Raw genomic sequence first — 18,103 nt, forward strand, 5'->3', positions numbered from 1 at the left:
TATAGTCCCACAGATTCCTAAGGCTCTGTTCTTTCTTTTTGTTTTCCTAGTCTATTTTCTCTCTGTTCTTCAGATTGGGTTATTTTGATCTTTCCATCTTTCTCATTCCGTGCCCTCCATTCTGCTGAACCCATCCACAGAGCTTTTTATTTCAGTTATTGAATTTTTAGTTCTCAAATTTCCATTTGGTTCTTTCTTCTTTATATCTTCTATCACTTTGCTGATGCTTTGTATTTTTTTCATTTGTTTCAAGCATGTTCATTGCTCCATGAAGCAGGCTAATAATCTTTGTCCACTTATCTCTGTCATCTTTTAATTGGCATCTGTTGTTCGAAAATAGTTTGAGATCTTTCTGGTTCTTGCTTGGTAGGATAAGGGATTTTTTTTTTCCTTAGGATGAATGATTTTTTTAAATTGAAACCTGGATATTTCACATGGTATGAGACTCTGGATTTTATTTAAACCCTGTTTTAACTTTTTTTTTTTTTTTTTTAAATGATACTGCTCCTACAGAGTAAAGAGGGAGCACCATCTTATCACTGCTCACTGGAAGAATTCCAAGTTCCCCACTTGGCCTCCTTTGATACCCAAGGAAGAGGTTAATCCTTGTCACTACAGGGCAGGAGCAGATGCTCTGGCTCCGCACATGTCCTTCATTGACACTGTGGTGGAAATGGCCTCTTACTGCTGAATGATGGTGAGGGGCCTGATGCTCCACGAGCCCTCCTGCAACATCACCCCAGCGGTGCGGGATAGGGGGGCGGGGCGGGAACCATGTTACTGCTGGGCATTAATGAAAATCTGGGCTCCTACTTGGCCTTCTCTGACACCACCCCAGATGAGAAGGGGAATTGGGGTGCCTCATTACAGCCAGAAGAGGGAAGATGGTTAGGCTCCTCATTCAGCTTTGCTGCCAAGGATAAGGCTGACACCACATTCTTTTCTGTGGTGTTTGGCTTCAGTAGAGTAGTTTTTGTCTAAAAGTTTTATATCTTGCTAGGCTGCCCCTTTCCCAGTCCTTTGACCAGAGACAGCAGGCTTTTGTTGCCCCCTACCCCGCCGTCTGCGCTTGCTGGCACTTCTGACTTGCTGGCTTTTTGTCTACAAATCTGGGATATACAAACCAAAGGAAAACCCAATGAACTTACCACTGTGTTGTCCCTCAGGTTCTGAAGTCTCTAGTCAGTCTCCTTTCTTCTATCTTTCAGAGTATTTTTATGTTTGCTTTTTATATAACATTGCTGGTTTTTAGTTGTGCTTTGTGAGAGAAATCGTGGAAAGTATTTCTACTCTATCTTCCTGGCAGTGGAAGTCTTGCATACATTTTGCTTTCTAAAAACACTGTATAAGACTGTTACTTATCTTGATTTCTGAGTTTTGACCTCTTCTTAAATTTGGCAGCCCAGGAAATTGCCTCCTTCACCTCACCCTAGTTCCAGCCCTGTTTGGAAATCATCTTAGAGGCTGGAATAATAGAAAAAAAAATCAATAAGGCAAGAAAGGAGAGGGGAATAACACAGAACAGTAAGATAGAAAACAAATGTTAATATAGTAGAGTTAATCCCATATATACTATATTGACATTCAAAGTAATAGATGGGGGTATGCCAATATTTAGAAGTTAAGGAAAAGAAGATCCACAGATAGACCAAGGAGGGTCCAGTGAGTTCCACTTTGCAATAAAAATTTAGAAATAAAGGCTGCAGTGCTTGGGTCCTTTGACAATTTCAACATTCAGGAGTTTCTCTGACTTCCAGGAGAATAGTAACCACTTCCACACCTGGATGTTATTACATTTCATATTGTTGTTATGCAAAGATGGGACCAACGTTGAACTTGAACACTGGGAAAAACAATGCTGAAAAGAAATTTCTGGGTCTGGTGTGTCATCCCCCGCTTAGTCTGCTGTATTCTGTCATTTTTGCTACCTGGCCACTGTTCTGCCTTCTTCCTCAGCTCCACAGAAATGATGAGTATTCTTCTAATTTGACATTTCCAAGCCAAAATTAGAGTTTGACTACTGTATGAATAAAGGCCACCATCCACAAGCTGGGAAGTAACTAAGTAATTGTCCTCAAGTACATACTACCATCCGGAGTCCAGCATGTTGCCTGAAGGAAGAACAGGAGGAAATAGTCCTAATAATCTTGTTAGTTTCTTAATTTGTGGCATAGGTAAAATATTATGTGCCAATCCAAAAAATCTGGAATTGTCATAATCCCTTTTTCAGCTTGCTGTATCTGTAGGCTTACTGGGGACATCCTGGATTTTTAGTACCACAAAGGTGTCATTCTAAAAACTTATTTATTTAACTATGGTTGATTTACTGTATTGTGTTAGTTTCAGGTGTACAGCTTCAGATTCTTTCCCATTATAGGTTATTACAAGATACTGAATATAGTTCCATGTGCTATACAATAAATCCTTGTTGTCCATTTATTTTATATACAATGGTGTATATCTATTAATCCCATACCCCTAATTTATCCCCTCTCCTCTCCCTCTCCTTTCCCCTTTGGTAACCATAATTGTTTTCTATGTCTGTGAGTCTGCTTCTGTTCTGCAAATAAGTTGATTTGTATTTTTTTAGATTCCACATATAAGTGATATTATATGATATTTGTCTTTCTCTGTCTGACTTCATTTAATATGATAATATTTAGGTCCATCCATGTTGCTATAAACAGCATTATTTCATTCTTTTTTATGGCTGAATAATACTCTATTGTATATGTACCAAATCTTCTTTATCCATTCATCTGTTGATGGGCATTTAGATTGCTTCCATGTCTTGGCTCTTGTGAATAGTGCTGCTGTGAACACTGGGGTGCATGTATTTTTTTGAATTAGAGTTTTCATCTTTTCCAGATATATACCCAGGAGTGGGATTGAAGGATCATATGGTAACTCTATTTTTAGTTTTTTAAGGAACTTTAGGACTGTTTTCTACAGTGGCTGCACCAATTTACATTCTCACCAACAGTATAGGAGGGTTCCCTTTTCTCCAGACCGTCTGCGATATTTATTATTTGTAGACTTTTTAAAAAAAAAAATTTTGGGGGTGGGGAGTTAGGTTTGTTTTATTTTTTTATTTATTGAGGAGGTACCAGGGATTGAACCCAGGACTTCATGTATGCTAAGCATGCACTCTACCACTTGAGCTATACTCTCTCCCATTAAAAATCTTTTTTTTTTAAATTGAAGTATAGGCAGTTTACAATGTTGGGTCAGTTTCTGTTGTACAGCATAATGTTTCAGTCATACACGTAGACTTTCTGATGATGGCCATTCTGACCAGTGTGAGGTGATATCTCATCGTAGTTTTGATTTGCATTTCTCTAATAATTAGCGATGCGGCACATCTTTTCATGTGTCTGTTGGCCATCTGTATGTCTTCTTCAGAGAAATGTCTATTTAGAAGACCTCATTGATCCATAAGTACCTTTTTAAAAATCACAGCATATAGCAAGTAGAATATAAACCTTATACTGGGGCTTAACCATGATGGCCATTTAGTGAAAGCTCACTGAGTACCAAGTACTAATGTAAGTGCTTCTCATGTTTTATCTCATCTGCTTCTCACAACAACGCTATTTTAAAGGTGAGGAAAGGGAAGTTTAATGAAGTTAAACAAGTTGCCCAAAGTCACCCAGCTATTAGGTTGAACCAAGACTTCAACCCATGCCATGTTTCAAACCAAACTCTTACCCACAATGCAATCTCCTTCCCAATGTTGCCTTGAATCACATACAGGGATACCACTAAGATAGCCAGAACTACCCTTAGTTTGTCAACTCTCCTTAAGTTTGAACTCCATTTTTACCTTGAGAGAACATCTATAAACCTGGTTGCTATTAACTGACACAAAATCTGCACCATGGAGAACTGTGTTTTAAAACTAACTTCATTCTTAAGTCACTGATCCTTGTAGGTACCTGATTACTAAATGCTTCCGGAGGAAATCACCTCTGACAGACTGCTGTCATATAAATTTGTGGTCACCACCTTCTACTAGATCCTACTGATGCTACTATGATATTACTATGTCCAAGTTCCATTACAGATGTTTCCATTCTGTTCTATGGTAGGCAGCTTCTAATATTGCTCCCAATGATCATGCCTCTAGTACAGAAACACCTCATTTTATTGCACTTTGCTTTATTGCACTTCGAAGATATTGTGCTTTTCACAAATAGAAGGTTTGTGGAAACCCTGTGTTGTCAGATGATGGTTAGTATTTTTAAAGTAATAAAGTTGTTTTGAAATTAAGGTATGTAAGTTGTTTTCTTCGACATAATGCTATCGCACACTTAATACATTCCAGTATAACATTAACATAACTTTTATATGCACTGGGAAACCAAAAAAGTTCACAACTCATTTTATTGTGGTATGTACTTTATTACAGTAGTCTATTGCAGTAGAACTGAACTCACAATATTGCTGAGGTATACCTTCCTTTGTGGACTGCACCTAGTGACTTCCTTTTAACAGATAGGCTACGGCAAAAGTGATGGAATGTCACTTCTGAGATTAGGTCAAAAAAAGACTTTGGCTTCTGTCTTGCTTGCTCTCTCTTGCTCTCTTGAATGGAATCTAGCTGTCAGTCCCTATGATGAGCCCCAAATGGTGGGAGGTGGTGTAGAGAAAACTGAAGCCATCAGTTTAGTAGCCCAGGGGAAACTGAATTCTATCAACAAACACTTAAATGACCTTGGAAGCAGATGCTGCCCTACCCTTGAGATGACAGCAGCCCCAGGTGACATCTTGATTGGAAACTTGTGAGACCCTGAAAATTCAGCTAAGTGACATTCACATTTCTGGCCCACAGAAACTGTGAAATAACACTACAATTTTAAGCCACTACAGTTTGGGGCGATTTGTTATACAGATTTAAATAACTAATACATCTCCCAATCGCAAATTTTCCCTCCCCAACACACATACACCCTTCTTCTCCTAATCTTGGCTTTTAGTAGATGACCTGGCCACCTATTTATAGAGACAATAGAGGTTTTCCACTAGATGGAAATTTTCTCAGCCTCTTGAAAGCAAATCTATACTCCTAAAAGCACCCAATCTATTAATTCTTTCAGTGCTAATAAAAGAGAGATCCTTCTTATCTAAGGCTGATATCCTCTCAACTTCATCTTCTCTAGTCTCTTCCTTTCTTGCAGAATTAGCCCCCTCTCCTTCTGTACTTTTATCTTCTTCCTCTTCTAGATCTTTCCCTATCAGCATTTAAGTCTCTCCATTTTCAAAACACAAAACTAAAATTGGCTTGACCCATCACCCTCTACAGTTACTCCTTTCTCTCCTCCCTCATTTTTTAAAGGAGAGTTCTAGCATTGTCAACTCAATTTTCCTACTTACTTATTCCTTAACCTACTTGGATATAGACTCTTTCTCGTCACCCAATAATGGGCCATTCCTAATCCTTATTTAGCTTGAGCACTTGGCAGCATTTGGTACTACTGATCATATCCTCTTTTGAAACGTTAACCTCCCTGATGTTACACTTCTCTGGTTTTCCTCCTTTCTCCAGCTGCCATACTCTCCTTTCAGGTTCTTCCTTTCCTACTCAACCCATAAACAGTAATACTTCTCAGGGATAAAGTCTTACACCCTCTTCCATTCTGCTCCTATAGACGAAGAGTCCAAATTCAAATGCTTTTGGAAAAAGACAAGTAAAAAGGAATAATACGTGCTGGGTCTAAGCCATTAGAAAGTAGTGGGGGCTATGTTGAACTAGATAGTTTAAATCCCGTAGAAAGATTTTAGTCTCTGTTTGGTTTAATCCAATTGTTGTTTTACAGGAAAGTAGCCCTATATACTGGAATTTCTAAAATACCTATCTCTAGGTGCAGTTTCTTCATCTTAAAAATCACTCTGTGAATAGTAATGATGACAGTATTAAAACACTGCAAGTCCAGTTTAACCTATAAGCTGCTAGTCTATCATTCTTGCAGATTCTCCTAAAACAACCTCATCTATTTTCATGGTTTCAATATCCACTTTATGCTAAAATTTTCAAAATCTCTAAGGTTAGCTCTCTCCTCCAAGCTCTATCAGATCCATATATAAACTGCCTTGTTGACATCATCTCCATTTAATTTTTTAAAGTTATCTCTCCCCTTCCTCTTCTTTCCCCAGCCAGTTCCTCCAGTTGTACTCCCTATTTTGATAAATGGTACCAAAAATCTACCAGCTCAAATCAGAAATCTAGAAGTCACCTTTAACAGTTCTCACTTGACATAAACATAGCCAACATATTTATTTAGTACCTATGACATGCTTTCCAGCCAATGTTGATTCTCTCTAGATTTCATCTAGTTTTCTAATCCCATTTGCCACCATGGTTTTATCTAGATTACTAATAGCCTCCCAACTGGTCTCTGCTTATATGTTGTCCCATTTAATCTATTCTCCATATTGGGGCTAGAATTCTCTCTTCAAAAAGTAAAATTTACCATGTCACTATCCTGCTCAACTTTCAAATCTACTATCTTTAACATTGTTTACAAGGCCCCTGTAGGTCTGTCCCAGTAACATTCTTTCAGTTCTCACTATGCTATAATCTTGGTGCCTCTGCATGTTATTTTCTTGGCTAAGAACAGTCAGACTTCATATTGCTCCTTATAGACCGCTAGTTTTCCTTGACCCAGATAATCTTGTTCTTCACATCTCATAACACTCAGCAGTCAGCACTCAGGCAATTAACTATTCAAAATGTCTATTTACTCCATCATACTAAGATTGGGAAGGCAGAAAGCACATATGTCTTGTTACAGTAGCTAGCACAACGTTGGCTCTCAATAAATATGTTGAAATAATTATTACATTTACTCTTGCATACAGCTATTTAAATTCTTCCCTAATCCTAATCTTTCTTCTGGGAGATAAGAATAAGTAAGTCTTGACAAGAATAAATCTTGACTATTTCATCCTCAAAAAGCCATTTTTTTCAGAATGAATGAAGGAACGACCCAGTCACGTGAGGCTGATTATGGGTCACTGGCCTCTTAAAACAGAGGAGTTGGGGAATGGAGAGCTCCAGTAACAGCATCACGTGTAAATAACCCGAGCAGATCCAGGTCCTGTGCCTAGCAAACACGTGCTGCCCGCCGAGCACGGAGAGGGCGGGCACCCGGGAGGAAGATCCCAGGCGGCCGGAACGTGCTCGCGCCCGTGGCCGCCGCAGCCCGCGCCGCGGCCGCCGGGGTCTCGGAGTGAGCGCACGTGCGCCAGCCGGCCAAGCGGAGGGAGCGCCCGGTCACTCGCGGGGAGATGGCGCGCGAGCTGGTGTTTAGGGGTAGGAAAGAGTGTGGGGCGACTTACGCCCAGAGAGGGGACAGCAGAGAAGGAAAGCCTTCGGAGACCGAAAGGAGAGAGGGAGGATCGTGAGCTAGGTAAGGCGGCGGGACCTAGGCCTCGAGAGGAAGGGGGCGGGGCGGGGCGGGGCGGGGCTGGCGTGCGGGAGCAGAGTATAAAAGCGCACCGGGAACCGGTTACGAGTTTATTCTTAGGTCCGGTCGGAAGTGCTCACACCTGGAGTCTGGCGCAGGCGGGTGGTAGGTGGAGCCCCACCCACGACGAAGCCAGGCCTAAACCGGGCCGACCCCGCCGCAGCCGGACTTCCTCCTCCCTGCGCGAGCCGCGTCGCCCTCGCTAGCGCCAAATCCCTTAGATAAGCTCCGCCCCGCCACTAGAGAAGGGCAGGCGGGGGCGCGACGCACCCACTCCCTGGCCTGCGCTTAGCAGGCGTCCGCGTCAGTCGGAGCCTGACGCGTGACGCAGCACGTCGACGTAAGTGACGCGCAGGCCCAGGCCGCTCCTCCTTCCCTGAGTGAGTGCCGGTCCGGTCGGGGCGGGGGAGAAGAGGGAGGGCGGGGGAGGGAGAGGCGACCCGGGAGTCGTTGTGGGCCGCGGGCCGGACCGGGTCCCGGGGCGGCGGCAGCCAGGGCCGAGCCGAAGGGCTCGGTGGGCCGTTAGAGGGCCGCCGTGGCTGTCGGGTCTCCTCCCCTGCCGGACTTGCGCGCCCGGCGCCCGGAGCCTCCGGCGCTGTGCCCACCCGCTCCAGCTCGCGTCTCCCGACTCCAATTAGGTCAGGCTCGGAGTCCCGCGGCCGCGGCTCCGGCCCCCAACGCGCGGCGGCCGCCCGGCTCGCCTTTCTTTCTTCCTTCGCCTTCCTCTCCTCTTGTCTCACCCTCCCCCTTTCTTTTCACGTTGCTGGGGTTTTTTTGTTTTTGTTTTTGTTTTTTGTTAATTTATGCTTTAGGGGTTTTGTTCCTTAGCCCGAGCTCATGGGTGTACATTATCATGCTCCTCTTTTGTAGAGCAACCCGACGGCCATGGAGGCCGAAGAGACGATGGAATGCCTTCAGGAGTTCCCTGAACATCATAAAATGATCCTGGACCGATTGAATGAACAGCGAGAGCAGGACCGGTTTACTGACATCACCCTAATTGTCGACGGTAGGTAGAGTGGTGGGCTGAGGAGCGAATTTGTGGCTTCAGTTCTTATCTCCCCTTCCCCCACTCGCCTTTTTTTACCCACCTTCTGTGGACTCCCTATCAAAAGTCTGCATAGGCTGTGCGCTGAGACCCGAGGACACTTAACCAGTGTCCGCTCACGTAGACCATGCTGCAGAAGGCTAGTCACGCTTTCAACAGAAGCATCACATTTTAACTTCTTGCAGCCTTTTGAAGTGTTCTCATTACACACGAGTGCAGGATGATGGCATGGGGATAGGGAGAATGTCTCTAAATGTTTGGCTAATAGCCTTCTGTTATAAGCTGCTTTGTGATGTCTCTCACTGGAGTCATTTGGGAATTGTTAATTCTTTATAGTTTCCCAAATGGTCTTGGAGGGAAAACGTGAGAGATTCCTTTGCAGCACTAGTACCCTCTTTGGTAAGCCCCCGAAATAAAATGGGGCCTTTACCAGTCTTAGGAGTTGTCATTACAATGGAGGCAAACCCAGCTTGGATAGCTTTTCTATGTAGTGAAAACAGACTTTTCAAGGCAAAAAATCCTTTATTCTAGGTCTGCTGTAGATTGAGGTTCCAAATATCAGGCATAGTAAATGTTTTCCATAGCGAACACATCCAGCTTGGTGATTATCCTGTTGCTTGTTCTTTTTTCAAATGATGTATAACCTTTTGGGTTGTGTTTATATTTAGCAGTTTCAACTGAATAGGATATGCCTTTGGCTTATGTGGTAGGAGGCTCCTTACCTCCTGAAAAGGTTGTTAAGATGGCCTTTAAAAAAACTGGCTTAATAAGGTTTTTGAGGCAAAGATCTGCTTTCGTGTCTAATTGAGATTAAAATTTGTCGAGATACCTGCCCAGAATATAGTTTTATAATTATATTAAAAATCTGTTTTACTTTAATTTTCTAATTTGTTTTATAGTTTTTTATTTGGTTTTGTGAATATGAATGACTTAATTTTCTTTTTTTATCTAGGACACCATTTTAAGGCCCACAAGGCTGTTTTGGCTGCTTGCAGCAAGTTCTTCTACAAATTCTTTCAGGAGTTTACTCAGGAACCTTTGGTGGAGATAGAAGGTAAATGCTTGTTTTAAATACAATATTTAGCAAATATTATAATTTGATGAAGTTTTGGACAGTTAACTTAGCAAGGTACCATGGGAAATAGGCATCAATGGTTCCTATTAGGTGACTGGATAAAGTGACACCTGAGAATTCTTAGTAAAGTTCTTGGTAAAATGATCTACCAGGAAAAACTCTTAGGTTAGATGGTAGTTGTTGGTCTCTTAAAGAGTCTTTTTCATTGCTAAAACCAGCAATCACTGTCTTTTGAAAATGCATATTAAAAGTGAATTTCCATCATATTTAGTGGGCTTATGTTTCAGACTGGTGGAGATGCTGCAGGCTTCTGTACTAGCAGAGGTGCAGATGACATGCACAGTGTGAAGTGGGCTGCCATAACATGAAAAAGGCTAGGAAGATGAACTGAAGTAGCATTCAGAAGTTCTAGAGGTTACAGAAGGTCTTAAAATAGGAAGTGATTTTTGTACTTGCTTGAATTTTGTAATAATAGCCCACCAAGTGCCAGGTATTGTTATGTAGTTTGCATTTTCTGAGGTTCACAGCTGTCCTTTGAAATAAGTGGTTTTATTTCCAATTTGCACATCAGGGAGCAGGCACCAAAAGGCACCTGCCTGAGGGTGGTCATCTAGCAAGGGATTCAGTTTGTGCTATTAATTCCCATGCCTTTGTTTTCTGCTACTACAGTACCTAACTCCTCCTCCCTCCCGGTCCAAAGCTACAGGAAATAAATCAGCTTGCCTACGTAAATATAGAACATTAGCTTCTTCATCAGGATTCTTGAGTTTTGGTTTTGTATCTCTTTCACTGTGTATATATTCTCTGTTATGAATGGGTTGCCTAGAAACATTATTCCCTTGGAGAAATTTGGGGCCCAGGGGAACAAAGAAAACGTAGAATTAATATCCTCTTATTTTGATCATTCCAGCTTATCTAGCGTTCTGGCTGATACATCCATAAATAGATTATCTTTTGATTATCTGTGATGGACACAGCACAGGCATAATGGAAATCCTCAAAGCTTACCGAAGTGAGAATCCAGCAGCCTAGATGGTATTTGTTTCTATTACAAGGCAAAATTTCATCCATTTATTCACCTGAGGTACTGAGACCCCAGGCAGGTTACTTTACCTCAGCTGCATATTTGCCTCTTCATCTGAAAAGTGGGTCAGTAGGCTTGTACTAATGACTAATTGAAGTAATATATTCAGAGTGCTTGGCATAGTGTTCGGTGCATTGTCAAAACTTAGTACATTGGGACTACTTATCAAATCTAATACCTGTTATACTGTCCCAGACCCAGGAAATGAGGATTCGATGAATAAGACAGCCCTTAGAGAATCTGCAAACTTAATCATGGATAAGCAACTGGTAAAGGAGTGCAAAAAGTGTTGCAGAGACTTATTACAGAATGATTTCACTGAGGAGGGAGCATGAGTGGTTTAATCTGCTTTAGAGAGAGAGGAAAGATTTCAGAGGAGTTGACTTCTGAGCAGAATCCTAAAAAGTCAAAAAATAAGTCACTCAGTCTTGAATATGCATTGCTGGTGGAGCGAGGAGTACTGACCTACCTAGAGAAGTAGGGTCTTCTGAAGACGAATCACCTTGGGATTGCTTCTTACACTTCTGACCTGCTGTGTCCATTTATAGAACAGGACACACAAGCCTTCAGTATTTAAACTATAGAAAATAAGAAAGAAAAATGTAAAAGCATTCTTGTTCTTTTGGGTTTTTGCCAGATTCAAGTTTAAAGAATCAGTTTGGCTCAGTGTCTCTTAAGCCCTTAACTTTGGGATTGCTGTACTACCTGGCTAGGCCACCTAGCTGTAGAGAAAGCCCTGGGCATGTACTTGGAAAATCCGAGTTGTAGTCCCAGCTTTACTGTTTGTCAGTTGTGTAACATTGGATATCTTAGCTTCCTTTTTTTTTTTGAATGTACAAAATATGTCAAGTAATTTTGGGTGCTGTTAAAATCCTCTATAATGCTTTTGTCATTTTGGTTTATTTTGTTTTAGTAGGCACTCAACCTGGTTAAGTTCAGGCTGCCTTGTATGGATTGTGGATCCAATTCTAATTTAGTTTTCAGAACCTTTGTTGTGCTGTTCAGGTCCCAGGTGTGTGGATCTGGGTAGTAGTCCACACCACAGTGCAGTTCTCAAAGCCTTTGCTGTGCAGCCTCAGGTCAGTTGCACATGTGTGCAGCTCAGTGGTGAGCTCAAGACTGCATACACAGATAGAAGGACCTTAATCCAGCTACCCCTCCTGATTTCCTCTGTACTTTAGCTCCCAGGAGCTCCCTTTCCTGGTCCTCTGTCTGGAAAATTGGGGGTTTAGCCTCCCTGTGATGTTGTACAATTCCGGCAGTGGGGTCCATTTCCTGGACAAAGTGGTGAGAGAAGAAAATGACAGGAATTCTCTCCATGTGCTTCAGATTATTGTCTCTTTCCTAGTTCTGTGCCAGAGAGAACTTTCTCTTAGAGTTTAGGCGCCTGCTTGGTGGCAGCCAGCCACAGATGTGCATGCAGCATCAGAACTGGGGCTTGTCTTGAGGCAGGGCTGAGAGAGAGGAATAAAAATTGGTTATTTTTTCCCACCTACACACATACTGTCCATCCCCTTTCCTGGTTCTAGAGCCAGAAAGAGTTTCTTTTGGAGCTTTTCTATTTGCACCTGCTGCCCAGTAACAGGAGTTGGGCTGTACTCAGCATGGGATATGTGGGAGAAAAAAAATGTAAAACCAGAAAACTTACTGCTGTTCTTTGTGTTCTGATTTCTCTCCCCAATCCTTTTGCTTCTAATTATTCTTCAGAGTCCTTGTATATTTTGCTTTATGTATTCTGTCCAAGATATTTAGTTGGAATCAACGGATAAGTTAGGGTAGAGTATGCTTTCTCCATCCTAGCTAAAACTGGAACTCCTGTCTGTAGAATGGTGATGATTCTCATCCTTAGCTGCACATTAGAGACACCAGGGGAGCTTTTGCAAGTACCAATACCCAAGCCTTTTCTCCAGATCAATTAAATTAATCTTTGAGGGCTGAGATCTAAGCATCTGTATTTAACAGTTCTCTAGGTCCTTGTTATTTGAGGTGTGGTCTGAGGACCATGATGCCTTGGCATCACCTGGGAGCTTTTTAGAACTGTAGACTCTCAGACTCCATCCTAGACCTACTGAATCAGCACAAGATCCTCAGATGATTCCTGTGTACAGCAGAGTTAGAATAGCACTGCCCTAGGACAAGTCCAGCATGCAGCCAGTGTTGAGAACCATTGCCTTATAGGGGTTTGTAAAAGCAAATGACATGTATGTAAAAGAAATTTCAATTGTAATATGCTTAATGAGTATATACTGTCATTAGATGCAAGCTGAACCAGCTCTCTCCCTGTTTCCTAAGTTGCTGGTGAAGTAAGTTACCTTTGATAAGAATGACAAGTTAACCTTCGACTTAAGTGAAAATTGTCCTCAAAGCCAATTGCATCCCAATTCAGCTTTGTGACTTGGACTCACGCCACATAAAATCTTAAACAGACATTTATGCCCTAGTTGAGAACACAAAAGCTTTCTCTTAACCCGAGCCTCCAATTTTCTAACTCCATTCTTTACTCCTGAAGCCACAGATCCATAAGCACCTAGTTTCTCTCAAATAGCAACTCTGCCATCGTGTCCAAAATTTTAGCCCCTAGTATCAAAGACAAAACATCTAAGCACGTGTTCAAACATCTTATTTGAGTAGGAGTTTTCCACCAACTGAGGAATTCCCTAAGACTAGAGAAATTCCAGAATGGTGCTCCCCTTTGCCCCTTCCTAAGTGGAAAAATGACTCAGATTAAGGTGTTCATATTAACATTTTGCTTAGATATTTGCGTGTAAAAAAATGTATTCTCCTACACACTTACATTATGAAAGGAGTAAGGGGTTGATGAGGAAATGGGCTGAAATTTGAAAGTTACCAGACTAGTCCTGATAGAGTATAAAATATTTTTGCAGCTGTACAGCATCGCCCAACCATTCACTTACCTGGACGTGTTATCAGTTTGGTTCATGTTAGCTAATTGGGTCATTGGTTTATTCCTAGGACCAATGTTGGACTGGTCACATAAGAAGCACCTAGAGTGCTTACGAAAAACAATTCTCTATCCCAGTTTTGATTCTGGAGATCAGGGACCCCTGCTTAAGTCTACAGGTGATTCTGATTAACCAAGCTTTGGAACTAAGTCTGCAAATCCTTGGAGGCCAGATGCTTCTTGAGATTACAAATTTTTAGAATTTTCTAAGGTAGTGCAGTATGTGCATTACATGATATACCCGGTAGGGTCTGGAGCAATATCCTATAACCAAGTAGTAATCCAGCATCATAGCTTATTAACATTTATGCTAAGTGGGATAAAGACTATAAATAGCCTCATGTCAGTTCGGGAAAAAATGATGCAGTCAAATTTATAGGAAATTTTCTGGTTTTAAGAGATTTGGGGGACTTTGGAAATATGAATAAGAGATTGCAGTCCTGTAGTGAATGGGACCATGGATATTCAAACTCCCAAACAGGAATGTTTCCTGCCATCATCGTATTTAAAAATCTCCATGCCCAATTTCCTCATCTGTAAGATGGGGATTGTAATAGTACTTCATAGGGTTGTTATGAGGATTAAATGAGTTTAATACTTGTAAAGTGTTCAAAGTCGTGCCTGATACATATAAATATATCAGGCATATATATGTGTTTGATTAAAAATGAAAATATTCTGCTTCAGGAAAAATTTGCACATTGTTTTTAGGAAAGATTTTTGTTGCACTTTTAAATGGTCAAAATTTCTTTTAAAGAAAAAAAGCAAAATCTAGTTGTCTGTCCTTCAGGCTACTCTCATATAATAAAATATAACATGGTCAAAAGACAACCAGGAGAAAAACGATTAGGGGACCCAAATAAAATTAGCTTTCAGTGAATCCAGTTATTTTTAGTTTGCTTATTTGGTATCATGTAACTTGGTCATATTATATTATACTTTATGGTGCTTCTTAACATTCTGATTGTATTCAGGCATTTTGAAGATGAGTCTTCTGAGGCTCAGAGGTCTGCGTTGGCCCCAGATCAGAGGTCATAGGGAGCCTGGACTAAAACTTGGAAGTTCTGACTTCCTGAATGATATCTTTGCTTTATATAAATGAGGGGTGGTGGATATTCCACCAATATTCTTACTGTTGTCCTCAAGGCCACCTTCAGGTGTATAAAGTTCATGGGAAAAACGTAAAAGTAATTTTGTATTTGTAGTTGTGCATATTGTGTGCAGTTTGGTCTTGGGCATTTCTTAGCATAAAACAATCTGCAAAAATTAGTTTTCTCTTTGTTCCTGACAGTAGCTTTTCATAGCCTTCCATTAGCAGACTGAAACAACAATATATAGCATTGAAAAGCATAAAGAAGTAGAGTATCGTTTTGGGCCAAAATTTAAACACAAAACTCATAAAGATTGGAATTGTGGAAGCTTAATTTTGAGAGTGACTTTAGCCTTTATTCATTTATATGTACTTTGTGTGTTTGCATTTTGGGAAGCATCATGTTAGATAATGTGTGGTGAGTTTAGAGACAAAATCATTTCTCTCAAGTAGCTTATAGTCAAGAGATGTCTATGAATTTTAATTATTAGGCCACGTACAGAGTCCAGCCTGAGGGAAGTATTAAGGGTTTTACTAAAGATGTGGCATTGAAATTGGGCCTTTAAGGGTAGTAGGATTTGTCCAGAGATAAAGTGATGAAGCAGTCATGAAGGGAGGGTAAGTGTTAAGGCAAGGAACTTCTTAGAAAGTGAAGGGTTTGAGGAGCAGTATATAATGTGGGTTTGATATGGTTTAAGATTTGAAAGGGAAAATAGTGGTAAATAAAAAAATAATGTGAAGGACGTTGAAATAAAGGCAGAGTGGTACTGACCTTTATTTGCTAAGCTGTAGAAAGCTGTTGGTGATTTTGGAACTGAGTTGACACAGAGCTCCCTGGCAAGAAACACAGCATGTCTGATGTAATAGTTAGCCCATTCATATATAAGTGAGAATTCTGCCAGGAAATTAACCTTCCAAAATAACAAATACTCATCAAGTACCAAACACTGGGCTTCTTTTTTAAATGATACAAGATCTGAATCACCATGAATGTATGCTAATGCACATCTTTTTTACAGGTGTTAGTAAGATGGCCTTTCGTCATTTGATTGAGTTCACATATACAGCAAAGTTAATGATACAAGGAGAAGAAGAAGCCAATGATGTATGGAAAGCAGCAGAGTTTCTACAAATGCTAGAAGCTATCAAAGCCCTTGAAGTCAGGTAATTATTTCTTTAATGAGCACAGATAGTTATTATATTTAGTCACATTCAGGGTCATGCTATAAAGAACTAACTTCCTTAGTGAGGCGCAGATGGTTATATTCAGTCATGTTCACCCTGTTAAGAATTTATCATGTGTGTCATGCCATAAAGAGCTTACGTTTTGCAATCAGGAGTATGTGTTTAAGAATTTATAAAGTTCTTCTGGATACTGATTGTTCTTTACCTCACACTTGATTTTTTGTAAAAACTGCTAATATTAACTGAAGTAGCATCTTTTGTGTCTAATAAAATAAGGAGGACTAGACATCTTTTAAGGAGTTCTCTGGGCCCCTGTAAACTGTCTTATTGGACTCAAGCTAATTATTTGTACTAAGCCTTATTCTAAAAAGAGTTTGCCTTACATAGATTAACGTAGTACAGTTTTTTTTAAAAAGTGAGGAAATTGAAGATGTAATAAATAGGCTAGGTGGAGGTGATAATCAGTGAAGTTAGAAATATGATAGTCAAAATGCATGCCATTTAAGTCTGTATACTTGCTAAATGAGCTAAATATAGCTCTGAGTTCTGAAGCACCTCTTTGCAAAGAAAAAGGAAAAAAACCCTTCAGTTACATTAGTTATGGTTATAATATGAGAACATACCAGTTTTGTAGGAGCTATGCTTGATATTAAAACAGTTTCTCATAGAAGTTACTAGGAAAACATTAAATGGTATAATGAGTAAAGACTTCAACATTTTACATAATGAATAGTGTCATTGAAACATAGTGACCAAGAACAAAAGCTCTGGGGTCGGGCTGCCTCTGTAGTATCCCAGCTCTGCCACTGTGTGGCCTCAATGCAATTACTCTGCCTCCTGTGAGCTGCTCAGTTTCCTTATCTGTCAAATGGAGATAATAATGGTACTGTCTACATAGGATTATTTGTGAAGTTTAAGTGAATTAATGCGTGTAAAGTGCTTAGCAAGGAATCTGGCCCACTGTACTCTAAATGTGAATTGCTGTTATTATCTCTTGGTTCTATTTCTTTATGAACTTCAATGTAGGTTGTTGACATAACACTGAAGTACAGTTTGGTAAAATCAGTTACACATAGGGCAGAGTGATTTAGTCCCACTCACTGGTGTGATTCAGTCAAAAGATACGTTCAGTTGTTTCTTAGTTATTCTTAAATTGTAATTATCCATAAATATTATTTCTCCTAATGAGCTTTTAATTAGTTTGATGACAGAATTCAAGATTAAACTTTTCTGACAAGAGCTTGGTGTGTATGTATTCTGCTGCCTAGTGCCTGACACATAGTAGGTATGCAATAAACATTTGTGAATAGATGGATGGTGTGTGCTGATTAAAACCAGGCCAGTGTCTGCAGAGAGAGCTAAGACACAGGTAGCAAAATAGAGGTGTATTGAGGATGTAAACCTGATTTAGGTCATACCTTCTCAAAATGGAGGTAGACTAGGGGAATATGTTTGGATGGGGCAGTATCAAATTTGTGGTTAAGTCTCAGATGAGAACCTTCTGAAAACGTTTTCTGTGTGGTCCCTTTGCTGCTCATGTTAGTAAGTAGTATCTCACTATGCAGAAAGTCATTGTCAGCAGAACAGTGGAACATACTCAACAACAGTGGTCCAGGTTAGATTTGGAAGACATTTAATTAAGTTCTTGTGTCTAGTCATTGGGAGATGATGGTAAGAACAACTAGGTACAGCTGTTTTCCCAGGCCTATTTAGAAGCTTTTAGAAGATTTATTGTAAGACTGGGATTCTTACAGTAATTACAACCATCAGTGCTTCTCAATATAAATATAGTAGCATGTTGAATTGTTTCATGAACCAAATAGGCATGCAGTATACTCTGAAGGATTCTTTAAAGACAGGAAGATAGCAGTATTACATATTGACTGTTTGTAATTGGCTGGGTATAATGTTACACAATTTAGGAATAAAAATTGCATGATGTAGTTGTGGTTAAATCAACTGGTGAAGGCAACTCTGTATTGAGAAGATTATTGTATAACTGCTTTGTAGATGCAGAAGGTAAATAAGGTGCTCTTCTCACATTTGCAGTATGCACATATTTTTGGAATACAGTGTAAAATTTTTGAATGACACTGGAAAAAATACTAGGACTTTATTTTGCTGGAATTGCATCATTGCTTATTTAAAACTGGATGAGAAAGTTCCTGTTATTTGTTAGGAAACAGCAGGTGC

The 18,103-nt window shown here is 40.4% G+C and overlaps 1 protein-coding gene across 6 annotated transcripts in view; it reads left to right on the forward strand.

Moving 5' to 3' along the window:
• Positions 1-7,159: 7,159 nt before the first annotated feature.
• Positions 7,160-18,103, forward strand: part of ZNF131 (zinc finger protein 131) — a 28,887-nt gene continuing 17,943 nt past the window's right edge. The window contains exons 1-4 of one of the 6 annotated variants that reach the window (XM_031444590.2): positions 7,160-7,409; positions 8,337-8,475; positions 9,467-9,568; positions 15,745-15,889. In XM_031444590.2, the coding sequence (XP_031300450.1) occupies positions 8,352-8,475; positions 9,467-9,568; positions 15,745-15,889 (371 nt within the window). In that variant the 5' untranslated portion in view covers positions 7,160-7,409; positions 8,337-8,351. Of the gene's footprint in view, positions 7,410-7,538; positions 7,847-7,895; positions 8,105-8,336; positions 8,476-9,466; positions 9,569-15,744; positions 15,890-18,103 lie in introns of those variants that run through there. The other 5 variants (XM_031444614.2, XM_031444605.2, XM_031444611.2 and 2 more) reach the window with 5 other exon arrangements.

This window comes from Camelus dromedarius, chromosome 3 (assembly GCF_036321535.1).
Source record: "Camelus dromedarius isolate mCamDro1 chromosome 3, mCamDro1.pat, whole genome shotgun sequence".
In the NCBI taxonomy this organism is placed as follows: Eukaryota; Metazoa; Chordata; class Mammalia; order Artiodactyla; family Camelidae; genus Camelus; species Camelus dromedarius.